Below are 19743 nucleotides of genomic sequence, written 5' to 3'. Positions count from 1 at the left end.
CGCGCCACCTCCCGGCTTCCGGCACCGGCACGGTCCCTTCCGGCGCTTCCCCCGTCCCCCCGCCCAAGTTTCTCCGTTCCGCCGGGCGCTCCGGCCCGGACCCGCGGCTCCCGAAGCCGCCCCCGCGGTCGCACCGAGCCCAGCCGTCACGGGGCGGCCGCCAGCAAAGGCCCCTACCCCGCGCCGCCACGCGTTGAGAGCCGGGAGTCGCAGCCCGGCGCCCGAAGCCGCGCAGTGCACGCCGGGACTTGCAGTCCCACTGCAGCGCGGGAACGGGCGGAAGGCGGCGTGCAGACTGCCCGTCCCGGCGTGCCCCGCGCGGCGGCCGCCCTTCCTCCGGTGCTGTGCCGCTGCTGTGCCGCTGCCTGGGGTGGGAGGGGAGCGCGGGGAGGTGAGTGGCGGCGGCGGGGGGCTGCGCTCGACGGGACGGGACGGGACGGGACGGGACGGGACGGGAGCGGCGCTGAGGCCGCGTGGCGCCGTTGCAGATGAGCAGGGCGCGGGCGGACGAGGAGGAGTACTGGCACAGCTCCAAGTTCCGGGCCTTCACCTTCGACGATGAGGATGACGAGCTGTCCCAGGTGGGAGCCGAGCCCCCGCCCCGCCCCGCCCCGCCCCGCCCCGCTCTGTGGGGCTGCGTCCCCAAGTTGGTGTGTGAGCAAACTGTCTTCTTCCCGCAGCTGAAGGAATCTAAGCGGGCGGTGAACAGCCTTCGGGACATCGTTGATGATGACGATGACGATCTGGAGAAGGTCAGCTGGAGCGGGGAGCCCGTGGGAAGTAAGTGCGGGGTGCCGCGGGCTGGCCCTGGGTCTGGCCAGCCGGCTTCTCCCGTCACGTACTGAAGCTGTCCCACGTCACCTCTCCCTGTCAGCCCCCGAGGCTGAGCTGTGTGCTCCTGGTGTCCCCAGGGGGTGGGTCTGCCGAGGCCCAAATAGTATAAGCAGATAGAGTGGGGACAAGTGGATGGAGTTCATTTTGGTTCCCCCGTGTATATCTTAGAGCTTAGAGCAAATATTTTGGATGTTATGGCCTCACGTGCACCAGGCTCCGCTGACCTGCAGAGTTCTCTTTCACACCGCTGTCTGTCACCATTTAAAGTTCACCCTGCTTTGTCCCTGCAGTGCTTTAAGAAGACATTTCATGGTTCAGTGTGTGTTGGTAAGCTGTCTCCTGTGGTTAAAGTCTGAAAGAGCACTGTAAGTGTATTTCTAGGGGTGACGGATGTGAGTTCACAAGCCACACCTGATGCACTTTGCTGGTTTTGGGAGTTCATGACCTGCAGGTAATGGCAGCCAATGAGCCGCTCTCAGAGAGTGAGATCTTAAGATGTGGGTCACCCACAGTGCCTTCAAGGAACCTATTCTCCTCCTGTGTTGCAACTCTTCCCACCAGTTCTGACCTTTTCCCTTTTCTCACCTGAAGTCTTTACCTATCATCTGTTTAGTTGCACTACCACATCCCCAAAGTTGATTGTTCTGTAGCTGTGCAAAAAAAGGTGACAGCTGTGTTGCAAGCAGAAAGAAGACAAATGCACTGTCAGCAGCATGTGTGCATTGACAGCTGTTTTGTCTGTGTAGGGAGGAACTTTATCTTAGCTTTCTAGTGCCCAGGAAGGTGTGCTGTAATGCTTCTGTAATTCAAGATAAGACAGGGATTCTTTGTCTTGCTTTGTTCCTTTGTATTGTGCTTTACCCCTGTACAATTACACACAAATGTTTGGTGGGGTATGCTTTTTTTTTGTTTGTTTTTTCCCTCCCTCTCCAATATAAGCCATAATAAGCTGCACAACACTGCTGAATGCAACCATTTCTGGCTGGAGGGCAATAGGCAACTCTGTAGTAAGTAATATGATATGGGATTGAAATTCTTTGCTGGGAGTCTAGCTTTGGTGACGTGCTAGTGCAGAACTGACCAGGACACGCTTGGTAATATTCATACCCTGCCCCAAGATCTGTATTTACAGCGTGGTTTTCTCATTCTCTGTTCTAAATTACCTCTGTCTGTGCATAGGCATCTCCTGGTCAATCAAAGAGACAGCCTCCAGCAGCTCCCTGGAGGGCCGAGACACTGGTCTACAGAAGGGCTCTTCCTCCTATGCTGCTCTTCCTAAGCAGGTTTCCTCCTATTCCCTGAGCAGCTTGTTTAAAGGTAAGGTGCCGCATATGGGTTTTCCCTTAGGAGTATCAAAGAGAAATTATGTTACCTTACGTAAATCATTTCAGTGTGTTACAAAACAAGGAAGCTCTAATTATTTTTCTCTATGGTAGTGTTATCTGTCATTGGTCAGAAATTGGTGACTATGCCTGTCTTGTGCAGAGGTACCCAGCTCTTTCATTAAGGGACATGGATTTGAAGATTTTGGCTTCTGTGGAACCAAGCTTAACAAGAATAGGAAGGTAGAGCTTGCCTGATTACTGCAGTCTGTTTTCATAATGGACAAGAACAGCCTACAAAAGGACTTGCTTGATCCTTGTAGGCCTCATTTGACCTTCAGCAGTATAGAGAAGACGGCTTGATTATCCTTTACTTGGAGCTCAGCTGGCTGCTGTTGGTTGGTTCAAAAGGCACCTGGTAGCAGCAGTGGTAGCATAGCTGCTGGTCGGGGATTGTGCAGCAGGTCACTGAGGGGAATTAAGCAGCTTGCAAGAGTTCAGCTCTGTTACCTCACAGGACAGCGAGCCAGCTTTTACTTTGTCACTTTCTGGTGTTTTTCTACTAACGTATTTGATAATACTGTGAAAAACTAAAGGCATCAAAATTGCAGCCCTAGTGAACTAAAGTGCCAGTGTTGCGGTGGCCTAAGCAGTAGTGCATGCTGGAGCCTCTGCTTTGCAGGTAGATGAGCAAATTAAGGCTCTCTAACCTCTCCTAGCTGTGGCAAAGAGGAGACAGATGGGGCTGAGACGCAGTATAGTTTGTGATGCCACAGACTATTTCAAAGATTTAGACTACAAAGCAGGTGAGCCCCAGCTATGCCAGCAGCATGAATCACTTTATGAGAATGGCTCGTGCTACACTGGCATAGTGACAGCTCACCAGGTTGCAGCCTGAACTTGTGTTCCCTTTGCAAGAGATGTGCCAGTGAAGAGTCTTTCATGACATTTGTTTTGATTGCAGGACGAAACAGACTTCCAAGTTTGCCGTCCCTTTCAGACGGTAAGTTTTGAATGCCTGTCTCTCTTTGGGAGGTTTACATAAACCAAAGTATCTCCAACAAAGAGCAGTGTCATTTTCATAGCACTGCAGAAATCAGTTGTCTGAAAGTTGTTCAGCAAACCAGAGGAAGTGTTGGCATGATGGTCTGAAGGAATCTGATTATATACTGACGGCCTTTGGGTTTAGAGCAATTTTATACTGCCATTTGATGCTTGACTTTGCATCTTCTACCACAAAAGGCAGTTTTGGAAGTGGGTGTGAATCAGGATTTTGTTGTGTTACTCAGTTTTGTCCTGTTTTGTTTTTTTGTTTTTTTTTTTTTTGTTGTTGTTGTTGTTTTTCAGCCTTCACAGACACAGGAGTTAAAAACTATGCCCCAGAACTGCGCAGACCAAAAGCTGAGTACAAGGTGAGCAGTTCAAGTGACAGTGCTCTAAAGGTTCCATAAAAAGTGATTGATTACTGTTTCAGACAGCAGAAGACAATGGAGGGACTAGAAAAGGGAGCTGTGAAATGTGGAGTCAACCTCATAGTGACTTAGGTGTTTTCTGTTTCTTTCCAGAAATAAGGAATTTTGTTAGGGGATATTAGTTATTCCTTCTTGCCCAGCAGTCTCTGTGAAACGATTACCTCTTTAATTCTGGATCTGATGAATTGGCATCACTTAGGCTTTTTAAATGAAACCTAAAGGTTATGAATCACTGTAATGCCCCACCCTGATCAAGGGGCAGAGAGGTGAGGTACCAGTTGTTAGGAATGTTCTTCTCCCAGAGAGGCAGTGTTAGGTGTTGCAGAATCTTAAGGGATTTGGGGACAGGGTGAATTCCTCCTGTCCCAACCTACTAGATGTGAAATTGTAATTCCATGTCCCCAGGTTCAATCAGTAACAAAGCTGAGTACAAGTTCCCAACAGATACAGGCAAGCATGCTAGTAGCACAGCTGGCCACACATGTTAACACAGACCCCAAGCAGGATTGAATTTCACTAGTGGAACATAGAAGTACTCTGTGGATGTTTCCAATAGCTGTTCTGAGCCCTTTATGCTCGGAACTTCTCAGACTCATGTGCAGTGGTCCCCTAATATGGGAAGGGACTGCATCTACATAACAGACTGTCTATCTGGTATTTCAGTAAGCTTTTGATTAATTCAAATTCATTGTTTGTTCTGGTTGCTTCCTTTCTCTGTCTCTTTTGAGGCAGAAGACTGCATTACCGTCACTGGCTCACAAAATTGTAAATGCATTCTTAGAATTTTGAGTTCTGAGGAGGGGCTCATACCACCTTTTATATGATGCTTCCAGATTGTAGTGTCTGTAAGCTCAAGGGGAGGAGTTTTGGGCACTGCAGAACCTGTAGCATATTACCTGAAGATAGTGTAACTGCACTTAACTAGTCCTGTGGGAATCTCCAGGCACTTGCCCAAAGCTGTTGGGTTTTCCAGTCTGCTGTGGAAGGCCCTCCAGAAGTCTGAATTGTAGTAAGGAAGTGATTCCTTTAGCCTCAGTTCTGGATTTCTTAGTTTTGCATGTATTTTGTTTGTCCTTCTGTAAGTAACACTGGAGCTTTTATTTGCAGGCAAGACAATCTTTTGAAATGCACTTCTTGTAAAGGATGTGATGATGGCCCTTTTACCAAACCAATAGAAAGATTTTCTGTTAACTTCTGAGCCTCTGTCTTTCTCCCTAGTCAGCATATAGACTCTGAATGCCCAGCACCTACACCAGAAGACTGAGGACCTGTACTGCTAACCATCCTGGAGCATCCGAATGACTGAGAAGTTACACCGGGGCCACCACTAATACAGTACAAAAGGAAACTGACTTGGGAATGCTTGTCTAAAGTGGCCTCCTGAGCTCTTTGTTTCTCTTATGGCAGGATTACAGCAATGACTGGAGCCCCAGAGATACAGTCCGGCGAATGCAGAGGGGCAAGGTAAGGGCATTCCTCTTTCATCTGCTTGCTAGGGAGAGTAACTGCTCCCAAACTGCTTTATGCTCCCCTGTGCATCTGGCTGTTCCAGGAGCAGGAAGGGAATCCATGTTGCTTACAGCATCTGTCCAGAATGGTGTGCTGTGCCTGTCTGTTGCTTTGCCAAGTGGCAATGCAGAGATCACTTCAGGAGACCTGCAGGGTTTTGTTGGGTTGTTACTTGAATCATCCCTTCAGTAGTCTCTGACAGAAAGTGTCTGTACTTCTATGCCTTCCTCTACCCTTTCCATTCCCTGGGGCTGGGTTTTTGGAAAAGATTAGAGATAATGAAAATAGGATTAGAAATAAAGAAAATAGGAGCAATGTTGGTTACACCAGAGCTGGAATGTTGGTCTCGACTGCCTCAGTTTGCAGTGAGTCCACAGGAACTGCGTGCAGGGATTGTCTTTAAAGTGCTTTTGAAGTTACCTGTTCTTAATGTGGTTTTGTTTTGCATATGTCTCCTCAAAGGGGACAGATGGACGAAAGGCTGACAGAGGCCACAGTTACAGAATAAGAAGGAAGAGTTGTGCAACTCTATTCTTCTGTTTTCTTCAATGGAAAGGTTCCTTCAGAATTTCCTCCTCCTGACAGAAGTGGTGGCTTATAGCATGCAGAGAAGTTTTGCTTGTTTCAAGTGTGCTGTTGCAAGTGTGCTTGTGCTGAATGCACAGCATCTGCTGTTCTAATCCAGGCAGTAATAAGAGCCAACTGTGTGCTCCCAGCTGACAGATTGTCAGGGATCACACAGCACATGGTTTCAGCAAAATGAATAGTTCTCTGGTGGTTGGTGGAGCAGTTATCTGTGTTGCTGAAGGGCTCATGTGGGAAGAATAGGTAACACCTTTGGACTTAGTTCAGCCTGGAGACTTGCTGGTGTCTGTATAGCTACTTAAATCTCTTTTTATCTTCAGGTCTGTTCTCTAGAGAGGTTTCGCTCCCTGCAGGACAAGCTGGTGCTCTTGGATGAAGCTGTGGCGGGACATGATGGAAATGTCATCACAGCTGTGAGTCCTCTTCTGAAACTTTCTGGATGACCACACAGAGGGTGTTTGTGTGAATACAGTCACTTGGCAACCTAATCTTGCTAGGTTGGGGTTGTTCTTTAATTCAAAACAAGAAGTTACTGAAAATTGTCAAAGCCTATGGCTGAGAAGTTCTGTATTGCTGCTGGCTTTCCTGCCAGTCTGCAGAATGTATGTTGACCACTAACAACTGAGTCAGCGAGAAATTGTTCTTTGCAGCAATTTCTCGAAGGCCAAGGTTTAATCTGCTTACTGCAGCATAGAAGATTTGAGGGGCCTCTCCGTTTTTTCTAGTTTCCAAAGCATCAGGCAGCAGTTGCGGTGTCAGAGCTTCCCTGATCCAGGTCTTCTAAACCCTTGGCTCCTTCAGGGAATGGTTTTTCTTCGTAAATCTCTATCTCACTTAGCTAAGCTCCAGAGAAATTGGCAACTGTGGCCCTGACTCACTGCTTCTCCTGTGTTTATGGGTAGCAGAATTCACTTGAGTGCTGTAAGAGCTGTGCCTTCAGAGACCCTTTGCGTAAGCTTCCCTGCGTCTTGGCCAAGCTTGACAGTTTGTTGTCTGTCTTAATTCTGGTGAAGACACTTATGTTCAGCTGAGAGCTGCCTCTCTGTGCTCACAGGTCCTGATATTTCTGAAACGGACACTAAGGAGAGGTAAGTGTGACTGGGGTCAGGGTTTCTATTGCATGTTTCTGTTAAGGATGAAGGGGACAGTTCTTCTACTGGGTGCAAGTCATAGAGCCAGCAGCTGAAGTATCACAGCTTTGCTGAACATGAAATGTTTTTGTGGTAAGTGTCATGTGGGAGGGGGTTGGTGATGCATATGAGGAGTCCCAAAGAGGAACTTCGAGCACTGGTCAGTAGTGATGGTGATAGGGTAAATGAAAATTAATTTGTAGGGGTAACTCTCTACTATGAATCCTCTTTGCAGCCTAGAGAACAGTTTTCTCTTGTGCTCAAGCCTCCAGGCATGTGCTTTGAGTTGGGTTAATACTGCTGAATCATACAAAAGACTTGCAGTTCCATGCACTACGTTTAGCCCCATCAGTCTTGGTTATGTTAACTTGCTTTACCCCCATATGTGTATTCCTTTTTCCTGCAGAGGTCTTGTTTCGAGAGCTGGAGGTGCGGCAGGTGGCCTTGTGTCATCTCATCCATTTCCTCAAAGAAACGGGTGAGCAGAAGCTGCTTCTGGATCTGCTCAGGTGAGGGCTTGCCCAGCCATGTGGCAGGGCTGAGCACCCTGCTCGGAACCTGCCTCCAAGTTAATGCTTGCTTGTTCTGTTTTGCAGGTTCCTAGACAGGACTGAGGAAGTTGCTGTGAGTATTCCCTGGAGCAGAAGCTCCATCTCCTTGGCAAAGGAGTGCAGAGCATGGGAAGGGCAGGAAGAGGCTGGCTGTAGTATCTGGTTGTTTAGATGACAGCTTTGCATTCCTGTTCTGCCCCCTGAGGTCCTGTATGTCCCAAATCCATAAGAACAGGCTGCTTTTTTTCCGTCTCTCTCCAGCTCTCACAGTACCGGGAGCATTTGAACATCCAGGATGTAGAAAAGAAGAGAGAATTTCTGAAGGGCTGCATTGGGTAAGAAAAGATGCAGGAGGATGGACTTAGATGTGGATGCTTCACAAAAGCTGGTAATAAGGACAATTAGATCCTTGTCCTAGCACTGCACTTATGTAGTCCCAGAACTGATACTGGTTTTACCTCAGTGGCAGTGCAGTATTGTGGACATAATGTAGACCAGAGAGGAAGAATTAGTGATCACTAGTCTAGCATCTTTTGCTGCTTACTTGGGGCCAGAAATGCTTCAGAGACATTCTGAAGGGCGCAAAGCTTGGGTGCCTGAGCACTTAAGGAAATTGGTAGGGGCATGATAGGGGTGGCCAGCAGGGACAGGGAGGTGATTCTCCCCTTGCTCTTGTGAGGCCCCATCTGGAGTACTGTGTCCAGGTCTGCAGTTCCCAGTACAAGAAAGACAGGGAGCTGTTGGGGAGGGTCCAGAGGAGAGCCACAAAGATGATCAGGGGACTGGAGCACCTCCACTATGAAGACAGGCTGAGGGAGCTGGGCTTGTTCAGCCTGGAGAAAAGAATGCTGCAAGGTGACCTCACTGCAGCCTTTGAGTACCTAAAGGGAGCCTACAAACAGGAGGGGAATTAACTCTTCAAAAGGATAACAGCAGGACAAGGGGAAATGGTTCAAAGTTGAGGGAGGGAAGATTTAGGTTGGATGTCAGGGGGAAATTCTTTACAGAGAGAGTGGTGAGGTGCTGGAGCAGCTGCCCAGAGAGGTTGTGGGCCCCGTCCCTGGAGGCGTTCAAGGCCAGGTTGGATGGGGCCCTGGGCAGCCTGGTGTAGCATTAAATGGGGAGGTTGGTGGCCCTGCATGTGGCAGGGGGAGTTGGAGATTCATGATCCTTGAGGTCCCTTCCAACCCAAGCCATTCTGTTATTCTTCCCAAGTATACTGGATTAAGAGCTGCTGACAGTGTTTTCTTCCTGCATGTATGGCCAGGCTGCCATTTTCAGCTGAGGATATGTCCCACATCCAAGACCATTATACCCTGCTGGAGAGACAGATAATCATTGAGGTATGAAACCTTTGATTTGCTGGTCAGAAGGTGACTAGCTATGAGAACCCTATCTGTCCCTAGCTCATACCATGCTGGATCTAAACAGCCTGGCTAGTGTAGTCTGACTGCTAACCACGCTGCTGATCCAGGCCCATGTGGGAAGTACCAGACCTTAGACTTGAGAGCGCATTGAGGCTGTGCTGGTGCTGTCCTTTCATGACACTCTACTCAGGTGTATACTCAGAACTAGATCAGGCAGCTGCCCTGACTCATGTTCACATCTTTTTGTTTCCTCAGGCCAATGATCAACACTTGGCAATGGCTGGGCAGTCAGAGATATTTCGGAAATACCCTCGCAAGGCCTCAATTCTCAACATGCCACTAGTGACCACTCTCTTCTATTCCTGCTTTTACCACTACACAGAGGCTGAGGTGAGGATAACGTAGAAGGCAAGGGTTATGTCTCATCCCTGTAGCCCTCAATGTTTGGAGTGGTTAAGTTGGGCATGTTAAGGAAAGAATGAGAGGGAGGTCAGATTTCATCTGTAAGAGAGACTGAGAGGAATTTATCTCTCCTTGGCCTTCCAGGGCCAGTTTGGAGATTTCTTCCTTAAGACAGGACATTCAACCTGGAGTGGCATGTCAGGGAGTTGCCTCCTGAAGGAAATCACTGGCTTGTGTTGCAGCTTCCAAGCAGACAGAATTAGCCCTCAATTATATAAGGCTATTGGTCTCTGGAGTGCTGAAAGTGCACCAGCTTCAGAGAGCTAATGGGGTGGGTTAATTGCTCTCTTCTGTCAGTTCTTTGCTCCTTTGTCACTTTCATCAGCAAAAAGCTTGAAGACTTCAATAGCAGGGACATTCATCATGTGCAAAGCACAGCAATTGAAAGCGTCTGAGCCTCTTCCTTGGTGTCCTCTGCTTAGTTTGCAATCACTGTTTGCTCTCTCTAGGGAACGTTCAGCAGCCCAAGCAATCTGAAGAAGACATTTAAGGTATGTGCGCTTCTGGCTGGTGTGGCAGCACCAGCTGAAAATGTAGGCAGCCAAACTGTGTTTAGCAAGGGGACTGGCTTGGAGCTTGAGGGTGTCTGTGCTGGGGCAATGTAGGGAACACTGCATTCTTCTTGACTAGAGCCATTTCAGAAGCTCAGAAAGGTACACTGAAAACAGGGGCCAACTAGCTGCAACATCACCTGTAAATCCCCACCTCCAGCTCAGTGGCCATGACCTCAGGCAGTATCTCACCTCCTTGCCTGGCTGTTGTGAGTTTTGACAAGATAGAGGCAGATACCATTCTCCTCTGTGCCACACAGTCCTAGTAAGCTGTGCTAGTGCTCTGAGTGCAGCTCTCTGCCTTGCAGATTCCTGATAAGCAGTATGTGCTGACTGCCCTGGCTGCCCGTGCCAAGCTACGAGCCTGGGAGGATGTGGATGCACTCTTAACTACCAAGGTAAGGTGGGGAAAGCCTTACTGGGGACTCAGTTCTAAGTACTGGTATCTACTAATAGCTGGCTTGTTCTGGGTTACCAAACAGACTCGTTTATTTCAGCAGGACCCAGCATTTCTGGTACAGGGTGTTACATGTTCCTCTTTTCCCTGAGCTCTGCTGGGCCTGAATTGGCTGCAGCTATTGAGCCAGAGAAGGGGGCTGCTCTCATGCACTGTTACCAGTTGGTTTGCAGCCAGCTTTAGCTTAGGCACTGAATAAAGGGCTCTGCCAGTAGTACATATGGTGGCTGGCACGAGGAGAGATGTTATTTCCTTCACTGGGGAAAAACTGTTCTTGCTTTCAGATTCAATCTATGGCAGCCATGTTCTTTGACTTCAGCCTCCTCTGGCAATGGCTGGAAAGATTGACCTTTAGGATTAACACAGGGTTTGGCTGTCATTTCAGAACTGGCTGGGCTACACCAAGAAGAAGGCACCTATTGGCTTCCACCGGGTGGTAGAGATCTTGCAGAGGAACAGTGCACCTGTCCAGGTGAACAAAGAGCTGCTGCTTGTGTGCTCCTTCTCTTCACTGAGGTTTGGACCATGACCGATTTCCCAGGTCACCTGCCTGCAGAGCACGCTTTCCACAGTGTATTTCCAGCTGCTTTTGCTGCATTAAATTTCCTTATGTTTCATCTATCAGGATGCTAAACTGATCCATAGGGATGAGACAGTGCAGGGCTTGGGACTTTCTGAGGATGGCCTTACTTTTTTGGGGTTCTTAGCAGACTTGTCCTGGCCACTTGTTGCCCTAGGATGGAAAGGGCCAAGTCTGTGTAACCAGTGCCTTTGAAAGATTTTGCGATGGGTGTGAAAGAATGAGGCAGGAAATACCTGCAAAAGGGAACTGTCTTCTTTCCCTTGCAGGTGCTCCAGGAATATGTGCGCTTAGTAGAGGATGTGGAAACACGGTTGAACCTTGCCACCAAATACAAGTGCCATGATGTTGTGATTGATGTAAGTCTTTGCTGTTTGTATGAAGATAGGGGACAAAAGCCTGCTTTTTCTCCCTAACTTTCCCATGTCGCTCTACTGTCATGCACCTTTTGAAGTTTTCTTATTCCGGTGGCTTGGGAACAGCATATTGTTCTTAGTGAAAGCCAAGTGAGCCAGGAGCACAACTCCTAGAGTATGTGCTGTGCCCAAGCCTCTCTGCTTGTGCAAATGGACTGTGCAGACCCAAGTTATTGATTGAAACTTGAGGGGAGGTTGAGGGGTTGGCACCTACTCATCCGCAGGGCACCATCTAACTGATGAAGTGTCCTCATCACTCAGGTAGGTGCTGGTTTTGTTGTTTGTCTAGACGTACAGGGATCTAAAGGATCGCATCCAGCTGATGGCATATAAATGCAAGGTGGAGCGGGGCTCTGCAGAAGAAGAGAAGATAAACAGCCTACTCAGTAACATGGTAAGAAGCACCTGCTTTTTCTACAAACTTTTTGAAGACAGCCATAGGCTAGGTGTGCAGTAAGGGCATGACACCTACATTCTTTTCTCTCTGATGGGAAGTTAATGTTATGTTTGGGGTTACATTCAGAGTAAGAATTAAGGGTGATGCTGATAAAAGTAGCAGGTTTTTGCCGCGGTTGCCCTTTTCATGGTCTGGGTCTTGCTAACTTGGCCCAGGGGAACTGTGGTCAGCCTGATGTTAGTCATGCTTTGTTCTCTCTTTTAGCAAATCCGGTGGAAGAACTGAGCACCAGCGAAGTAACCTGCTTGGACGTTGCCTTGCCAGTACAAAAGGAAACTGTAAAAGCTGGTCCAGCACCAACAGAGCAGCTCTGTTACTAATCATTGCATGATCAGTGTTTGTCAGTGACACTGGGTGCTCGTGGGACAGAGGCATTCAAGCAGGTCGAAGACAACTGCTCTGATGCAGCCAGTGAAACCATGGTACTGATCCACAAGTGTTGATTCTTTTTGGAATCTGATTCTCTTTGACTTGGTGTAGGACAGTCATGGCTTTTGTTTACAGAGGGAAGTTGCTGGACCAGGCAAAATTGTGTTTGCTTATTGTGGTGTCTGGGCTCTTTCTAGCAAGAGGAACAGGTCAGTCATTCGTGGGTCTCCAGTAGACAATGCTGACCGACCAGTCCCTGTAACATTCAGGCTGGCTTGGGCATCACCAGTCATGGCTGTGGAGAACAAGGCCTACTGGACTGTGTTCTTCCCACATCAGAGTGTGAAGGGGGAAAGGGTCAGCTGCACTTTGAAGTCTTTCTTGGTTTGTTGTGGCTCACACCAGGAAAGAGGTTTTATGAACTCCTGCAGAGAGCCAGGGCAGCAGCCTCTGCCTGTATCCCTATGCTGGCACTTGGCAGCTCTCGGCAGGTCCCTTCATCAGGAAAAGAGTGGGCACGATGTGTGGAGCTGGTCAGAGCTGTGCTACATTGGATGGAGAGCAAGAAGGGGACCACTCACTTAGCACGAACCTGATGATCCCAGGAAGGATTGAATTGCACTTTCTCAGAAACACAATTCCTCAGGCAACTGCTGGTTTCATCCTTCCAGACCTCTCTTCAGTTCCTTAAATAAAGCTGTCTCTTTCTCCTCAGGCTGTTTATTTCCTTTCCACATTATGCACTTTGCTGCTCTGTGCTGATCCTTAGCAATTTATCACACCTCCCTCAAAGTGAGTATGCAGGGTGTTTTCTCATATCCTGAAATATCACTGTGAAGAAGCCTTGCTTGCAGCAGTACTTCATTTCATACTTTCCATGCTGTCAGTACAGATTAACTCATTTCTGTGTTTCAAGACCATTTGCTGCCTTGAAGGTTCTCGTACAGAGCTGAAGGCTGCGTACAGCCATGTACAAGTCTGAGGGCAAATTTGGGCTCCAGCATCCCTGCTGCACTGTGCACTGTGCAGTCTCAGTTTCTGTGATCACTCTTGTTAGTTTTTTTTTCCTGTTTTGTTATTGTTGGTTTTGGTTTGTTTGTTTTGTTTTGTTTTCCCCGCAGAATCATAAGCATGTTTAGGTTGGAAGGGATTTCATGATCATCTTGTCCCTTTCCCCTGCTCAGGTATGGTCAGCTGAAGCAGGTGGACCAGGACTGTCCAGATAGGTTTTCAGTGTCTCACATTTGGAGATACTGGCTCCTCAGCCTAATTAATTCTGTTCCTGTATTTGACCATCCTCACTGTTAAAACAATAAATTAAAAAGTTTTGTGCTTGTATAGAATCTCACACATTTCAGTTTGAGCCCACTGTGTCTCGTTCTATCACCATTAATGAGCATCTCAGTCTCTTAATTCATTTTCTCCCATCAACTACATGCATTGATGAGTCTTCCCCCGTGCTCCCCTTTTCAAGCTGAGCAGTCCTAGCTCTCAGCCTCTCGTATGGAAGATGCTACAGCCCCTTAGTCCCTTTGCTAGACTCTAATATATTCATGCTTCTGCATTGAAGTGTCCAGAATGGGACACAGAACTCTGGGTGCAGAGAATGGACTGTCTTTGACCTGTTGGTGCCTTTCTTTCTAATGCAGCCAGGATGCTGCTGGTTAGGGTAATGCTTTCTGCCAGGCTTATCCATGTGCCCCAGCCCAGGAATTGCTGGGCTGTTGCTAGTTGGAGTTAATGTCAGGGAGCAGCAGGTGAAGCTGAGCAGGCCCTTGCAGGAATATGGTTAAGCCCAAGAATAAATCTCACCTGTGTTCCCCAAGCTTGTGTCCTGGATACCTCATCTGTGGGAGGTTAGGAGCAAAGTACAGCAGGCTGTGCCTACTGATCCCTGAGCTTGGTGCACAGAATGCAGTGCTTCTGACCTGCGCATATTGGATTTCCAAGTAAATGCATCCTTTGGCTTGGGGTGAGTTCTATGCAAGCAGTTAAGTCTAAGTGGCTACAGCTCATTCTAGAGCTTGCATCTGTATTAACAGTGTAGCAGGTACTGCCCCACTGGTGTGGATGATTCGGGGACAGCCTCAGTGGGATGCATGTTTCTTTAATACCTGTCTTAAACCCTATGTGCTTTTGGCACTTATCTATTATTAGGCAGCCGAGTCCAGATGATGAAAGTAAATAATTGATAGATTTTAATGGAAGGAAGCAAAAAGAATAAGGAAATACAACTTATCTGCTCTCACCAACTGAGGTGCACCCCTTTCCCATGACCTCCCACAGGCAGGAGCCTATGCAAAGGTGCTCAGCCCCTTCCCTTGTGGTTTGTTTTTTCATGCTCGCCCAGCTGCTAGCCCTAAGGGCACAGCCAGACCCTGCAGAAAAAGCAGAGCCTGCTGCAGCTCCTGCTAGCCCAAGCCCTGCTATAGGAATGCTGCCAGCTCCCAGGAAGGGCTGAGAGTCCCATGGGGCAGTGGTAACCAGGTGCTCACCATGGCAGCAGGAGCACAAAGAGGGACAGATCCCCCGCAGAGGTGGAATGGTGGCTGGGTGTGGGTGGTGGATGGTGCAGGTCAGGACTCTAATCACGTGTGATACAATAGGCATGTGTTATCCTCATCCCTGGCTGAAGGTTTTTGGGTTTTAGTCTGTTCTTTATCTCTGTGCAGATCTGTGGTACACTGAACAGTGCTGCAGGCTCTATGGGATGCTGCATGTGTGGGCTCAGACACCTACTGGAACAACTTGTTCCCAATTGCTGCACTGCATTTGGGAACCAACCAATTTTACAGGTCCCTTGTCTGCAAGGAGTCCTGAGAGCAGCTGGAGTTCGTGCTCTGTCTCCCTTTCCTAACCAGCAGGTGCTGAGTTGCACTGCAGTGCTGCACAAATGGATGCCATGCTTCCCTCCTAGATCCTCACTGCTGCTGCCTGTCCTGAGCTTAGATGGGGGATATTAAAGAGGTTTTTGCGTCCTTCTTGGCTGCTGAAGCAGTAGAAGGAGAGGAGGCCCTGCTGTATCTTACAAGGCGCTGCAAGGGGCTGGCAGTGAGTGCGTGTGCCCATGCTGTCTTCTTCTGCAGACTTCTGCAGGCCTTCAGGTAAGGTGGAGGTGAGCTCCTTATGCGGGCTGGCTGGTGTGGTCATCAGGGGGTCTCACAGCACCCAGCTCATTCTAAACTGTTGCATTGTTACTGAGTGTCGTGGAGTTATTATCTCTAGATCTATCTGTGTCCATGACGGGGACAGCAGGCCCAACAGCTCCCAAAAAGGGGAGGGGGGGAATTGAAAGGAAGCAAAGAGGGAAGGGTATTAAAAACACACACGCACACACACACGCACACACACACACACACACAAAAAAAAAAAAAAAAAAAAAAAAGGCAACAATCTGAGGAGGAAAGTTAATTTACAAGTTATAATAGCAGAAATACATGTTAATTGGGATTGAAGCTAATAATCCAAATAAATGAGAGACAGCACACAAAAACTGAAGGGAACACAAGTTGCAGACGAGCAGTAAAAGAAAGGGGCAATCTTGTGATGACTTGTGTGCAGTTTTATCTTTGCCTCTAAATGGAAAACAGAACAGTGGAAGTCTTCTGGGAGATATACTTCTTCTCTTTTGAGAACCAGGTATCCAGAAATATTGACAATGAATGGAACTGGAGCATTAACTCTTTTAAATCCCAGTGCACCGAACAATGTTGTGATGTGGAATACCAGCAACAAAAAATCATAAAACCACAATACTGAGCTAAGACGTGGCACAGGTACACCACCACCCATCTTGGGGTAGTTCCAGATAGCACCAGATAGTGGATAGTGTGTCACTGGAAGAGCTGGGGAAGTGGCTGGGGAAGTGGCTCTGTAGGGAGCTTCTTGCAAGGCTCATGCCAGCTCTCTGTGAAGTTAAGGATTATATAGGTATGTGTATGCAATGATATAGTTTGATTGCTTTTTATCTGGTTCTGGATGGGTAAAAAGTCACCCAGTATTTACACCCACACTTGTCAGCTACTCAACACCCAGCTTTGTCTGAAATCGCAGTCAGTCTTAATACTCAGGGATTTTCCCCTTAGTTAGGCTGTTTTCCCTCTGAGAAAACCAAGGAAAGAAGATTGCCTCTACTACCAAAGGGGTTTTCATCCCAGAAATTTGGTGGTTCTCCATGCTTGTGACTTGTTTCCACCACCAGTATATGTGATTTATAATGAGCAAATAGTCCTATGTTAGCACATGGTGTCCCATGTCCCTTCTCAACAGCAGTCCTGTGACACTAGGCCATGCTCCCCATGCTGACTTCTCCCTGAGCTTGGTGTCATCATGGGGCTTGATATGCTGGGTATCAGCTCTTAATTTGCTGAGCTGCTTTGCAGCAGCTCATATCAGTGCCGTGGGCATCACAACAGCTTGCCTGGTCCTTGACCTCAGGGCCCCTTTTCATCCCCCTCCTCCTGGGAGTGTAGTGGTGGCTTTCCCCTAGGCAGACATACTTTGTGGGTTCCCTCCTGGCACATGGGGTTTGGTTGCCTGATGTGTTGGGCCAGCAGAGGGCCAGTTAGCCCCAGCATGAGCAGTGTGGATGCCATGCCCCTTGGCGTCCAGCCCCAAGCCCCATGGCTGCTGCACACTCCAGGCTGCAGCCATCACCTCTGTCATTCTGGAGACTGTGGGAGACCAGGGTGGGCTGCAGGGGGTGGGGCTGGGATGCTCTATGTAGATATATGGCCTGGGGAAGTCCTGAAAGGGCAGGACTGCATGTGGCACAGGGAAGTCATGGCTTCCAAGGGGCTGACAAAATTTCTCTGCTTCTCCAGGGTGAGCAGCACTGGGAAGACCTTGCTGACTTCTCTAGCAGACAGCCACAGCCTGAAGGTTGGCATTATTGGTGGAGGCCGTCTTGGGAATCACCTGGCCCGAGCACTGGTGGCAGTGGGTCGGGCTCCTTGCTCCAGTGTCCGCATTTCTACCCGGCGCCCTGAGAGCCTGTGTAAGTGCTCCCCAGCTGGACCAGGCAGCAGGTTGGGCTTCTGCTGTGCTTCTGATGGCCCTTCAGGAAGAATTCAGTAGAGAAAGTTTTCCTGCCATACATATTGGAGGTATAGAAACTTCAAATTTTATTTGGAGGAAGAACATGCTGTTGTGGAAAAGATCCTCATTTGGCTGGAAGCCCTCTGTACAAACATGAGTTCAATTTTCTGCTTTTCTTCAGCAGTGCCAGCTGAGCGTGGTGGAGACCATCCACCCTGTTCCTTTCAAAACTAGCCAGTTTCGGGCCCACTTTAGTTTAGCCTTCCCTCCCCCCCCCCCTTCCTCCCCCCAGAGACACAGACACTCATTTGACTGCTCTTTTTGAAGCTCTCCTTACCATTTGTCAGGGGCTGGGTGGGTGACTGTGACCCCAGGCTGTTACATGGCCATCCAAAGGCAGCTCACCAGAAGCGTCCCTCTACTTGTCCCACCACTGCAGGGCAAGCCCTTTGCTAGGCCCTGGGGTGCCTTTTGCCAGTGCTGGGTCCACGGGCTCTGAGCCCTGTGTGCCTTGCTGCAGCAGACTTGCAGAAACTAGGGCTCACCTGCTTCTACGACAATGCGCAGCTGGCAGCCTGGGCAGACGTCCTGTTCCTCTGCTGCCTGCCATCGCACATGCTGTCCATCTGCTCTGCAGTTCAGCCAGCCATCCAGAAGCCCTGCATTGTGTACAGCCTCGTCACTGCCGTTCCTCTGCCCAGGTAAAACGCACTTGGTCGTGCTACCATTCATCCCGAAGCTCATGGGGCAAATGCAGCATAGTGCTGGCATGGGAGCACAGCTCTTACAGCATCTCATGATTTTCTTGCAACGTTGCTTCAAACCTAGTCAGCGTACTCAGCCACTCCCCATCTGTTGGTCACTGGAGGACTGGGACGGGGCTCTGAAGCAAGGTGAGCATAGACACCCTCGTCCTCTCCTTGGGCTGCCTTTGCTTTCAGGTTGAAGCAACTCCTTTGCTACAATGCCATCGTGAGGCCACAGTACCAGTGCCCTGGCAAGGAGCCTACAAAGGAGTGGGGGACAAAGGGGTCGGTCACAGAAGCACTGCAAGACCTTGCTGTTGTGCAGGCAACATGCCCCCTCAGCTCCCAAGGTACAACCTCTCATTTTGGTTAAACTTGATAGTGAATATTAATTTTAGCACCCTCACCTAAAATGATCCCAGAACAGATTTCAGATAAGCTTGCTCTCATTGCTAATGCAATTGCTTACAGGAGTGGGCTGAGAATCTCTCTTCACACCTGTGTGCACAGTGGTTACTGACATTTGATTTTCTTTGTTGTGCAGCGAAAATAAAAGTCAATGGCAAATGGCTGGTGGGCATTTTCTATGCAGCCCTGAACAGCAGCATGTGGCAGAGCCTGCCTCACCAGGAGGCACTGGCATTGCTCAATGACCTCTGTTTCCCTGGACACTGCCATATCTGCGCAGAGCAGAAAGCTTCCTGCCCACAGTTTACATGCGAGAGTTTTGTCAGCAAAAGTTTTGCCTCTTCAATGACTCAAGAGGAGTAAGTAAAGGGTTGGATGCTGAGGTACTGTTTTCCCAGGCTTTCTCTGTACTCTAGAACTTGCCATATCCCACAGCTGGAGCATAGAGTTGTCTTGCTGGGTTGGAAGGTGCTGAAATGTGTTTTGCTCTTAGGGACAATATACCTGCCAGGAAAGATTGCTTTAGATGTTCTAGAAATAAAAGACCTGGACTGTCATCACTGGGTTGTTTTGTCCTGGTCCCCAGTTCCTGTCTGTCTACTGGTCAGGATTGTCTGAAGCCACAGGTCAGGACTGGGCTATCAGATGCAGAAAACAAAATCCCCTGGGAATATTTGGAGAAGATTTTTTATGGGTAATTAACTTACTTTAGCTCACAGACAAGATTATTGAGGATGTTAAGTTAGGGCATTCTGCTTGTGGGAAAATGCCCCTATTGGTTCAGGAGCTCCCTGCAATCATTATGTTCAGCTTTGCTTTGAATGGTGCAATAATGACTGGAACTTTAGATTCAGGTCTTGGAGTATAATTGTTTCCCAAAACCAAAGAAAGAAGCTAGCATTCAGATTCTAAAGAAAACTGATATTTGTTAAATTATTAGTAAGACTGTTATTGCCTACAGAAGATTGTTTTCTCTCCTCAGAACCTTCCCATGGTTTGACCTGACAACTGCACAACTGAGAGAGTCTCCTTTTAGCCAGCTGCTAGAAAAGAGTGAGTCTGTCCAGAACCACCTTGCTCTGCTGTATCAGTCATCTTTTGGAGACTGGCCCACAAAGCAGTGTGTGCTGACCAGCGCCAAGACTTCTCCTACATTAGCCATACCAGAACCTGACATGGTGTTGATTCAAGACTCCTCACTGTCCACAACTTCTTCGAAAGTTTTTTCAGGAATTCCAGAGGAAACTACTGACTATGTTTCTACATCCTCATAAACTGAAATGAACTCTATGATATGCTGAGATCTCGTCCCAAAGGGATGAATACCCAGAGATGTTGACAACTCTTTTCCATCCATTTCCATTGCTGATCTCAGTAGCGTCTAGTGGAAGAACACACTGTAAGGACTTTGTATTGCAAAAATAATGCCAAAAAGCAAATAAACCTTTACTTATCAATTTCTCAGTCATAATGCAAAACACTGATGGAAG

General features: G+C 48.4%; 2 protein-coding genes across 8 annotated transcripts; both read left to right on the top strand.

Annotated features, from left to right (window-relative positions):
* The first annotated feature begins 488 nt into the window (after positions 1-488).
* VIPAS39 (VPS33B interacting protein, apical-basolateral polarity regulator, spe-39 homolog) lies at positions 489-13400 on the top strand. Its single transcript, XM_042813658.1, has 19 exons — positions 489-581; positions 681-780; positions 2014-2151; positions 3121-3159; positions 3504-3568; positions 5036-5092; positions 6043-6135; positions 6777-6810; positions 7259-7361; positions 7449-7476; positions 7665-7738; positions 8671-8746; positions 9026-9160; positions 9682-9723; positions 10092-10181; positions 10626-10712; positions 11090-11179; positions 11526-11630; positions 11898-13400. Exons 1-19 carry the CDS (start codon positions 489-491, stop codon positions 11916-11918), a joined length of 1470 nt encoding a protein of 489 aa, XP_042669592.1. The 3' UTR covers positions 11919-13400.
* Positions 12027-19710, top strand: NOXRED1 (NADP dependent oxidoreductase domain containing 1). 7 transcript variants are annotated; one of them, XM_042813665.1, is made up of 7 exons: positions 12027-12115; positions 14980-15166; positions 16886-17058; positions 17620-17800; positions 18041-18195; positions 18390-18612; positions 19236-19710. In XM_042813665.1, exons 2-7 carry the CDS (start codon positions 15012-15014, stop codon positions 19525-19527), a joined length of 1179 nt encoding a protein of 392 aa, XP_042669599.1. In that variant the 5' UTR covers positions 12027-12115; positions 14980-15011; the 3' UTR covers positions 19528-19710. The 7 variants fall into 7 exon arrangements, with proteins under 7 accessions (XP_042669599.1, XP_042669596.1, XP_042669594.1 ...); XM_042813662.1 differs by lacking the exon at positions 12027-12115 and having other exon boundaries at positions 15114-15166; positions 15759-17058; XM_042813660.1 differs by lacking the exon at positions 12027-12115 and having other exon boundaries at positions 15116-15166; positions 15696-17058.
* Positions 19711-19743: the final 33 nt, after the last annotated feature.

Source organism: Centrocercus urophasianus, unplaced genomic scaffold (genome assembly GCF_019232065.1).
Source record: "Centrocercus urophasianus isolate 14NV4802_14NV808 unplaced genomic scaffold, USGS_Curo_1.0 seq_14, whole genome shotgun sequence".
NCBI classification, from domain to species: Eukaryota; Metazoa; Chordata; class Aves; order Galliformes; family Phasianidae; genus Centrocercus; species Centrocercus urophasianus.
Note: the sequence above shows the minus strand (reverse complement) of the source record. Positions and strands in the feature narration are given on the sequence as shown.

Bases quoted from the DNA above. Each gene is read 5' to 3' on its own strand.
- VIPAS39 (XM_042813658.1), top strand. From the start codon at position 489: ATGAGCAGGGCGCGGGCGGACGAGGAGGAGTACTGGCACAGCTCCAAG. The intron at 582-680 runs GTGGGAGCCGAG...TTCTTCCCGCAG, and splicing joins AGGATGACGAGCTGTCCCAG to CTGAAGGAATCTAAGCGGGC. The intron at 781-2,013 runs GTAAGTGCGGGG...GTCTGTGCATAG, and splicing joins GAGCGGGGAGCCCGTGGGAA to GCATCTCCTGGTCAATCAAA.
- NOXRED1 (XM_042813662.1), top strand. From the start codon at position 16,584: ATGGGGTTTGGTTGCCTGATGTGTTGGGCCAGCAGAGGGCCAGTTAGC. The intron at 17,059-17,619 runs GTAAGTGCTCCC...GCCTTGCTGCAG, and splicing joins CCGGCGCCCTGAGAGCCTGT to CAGACTTGCAGAAACTAGGG. The intron at 17,801-18,040 runs GTAAAACGCACT...CTTTGCTTTCAG, and splicing joins ACTGCCGTTCCTCTGCCCAG to GTTGAAGCAACTCCTTTGCT.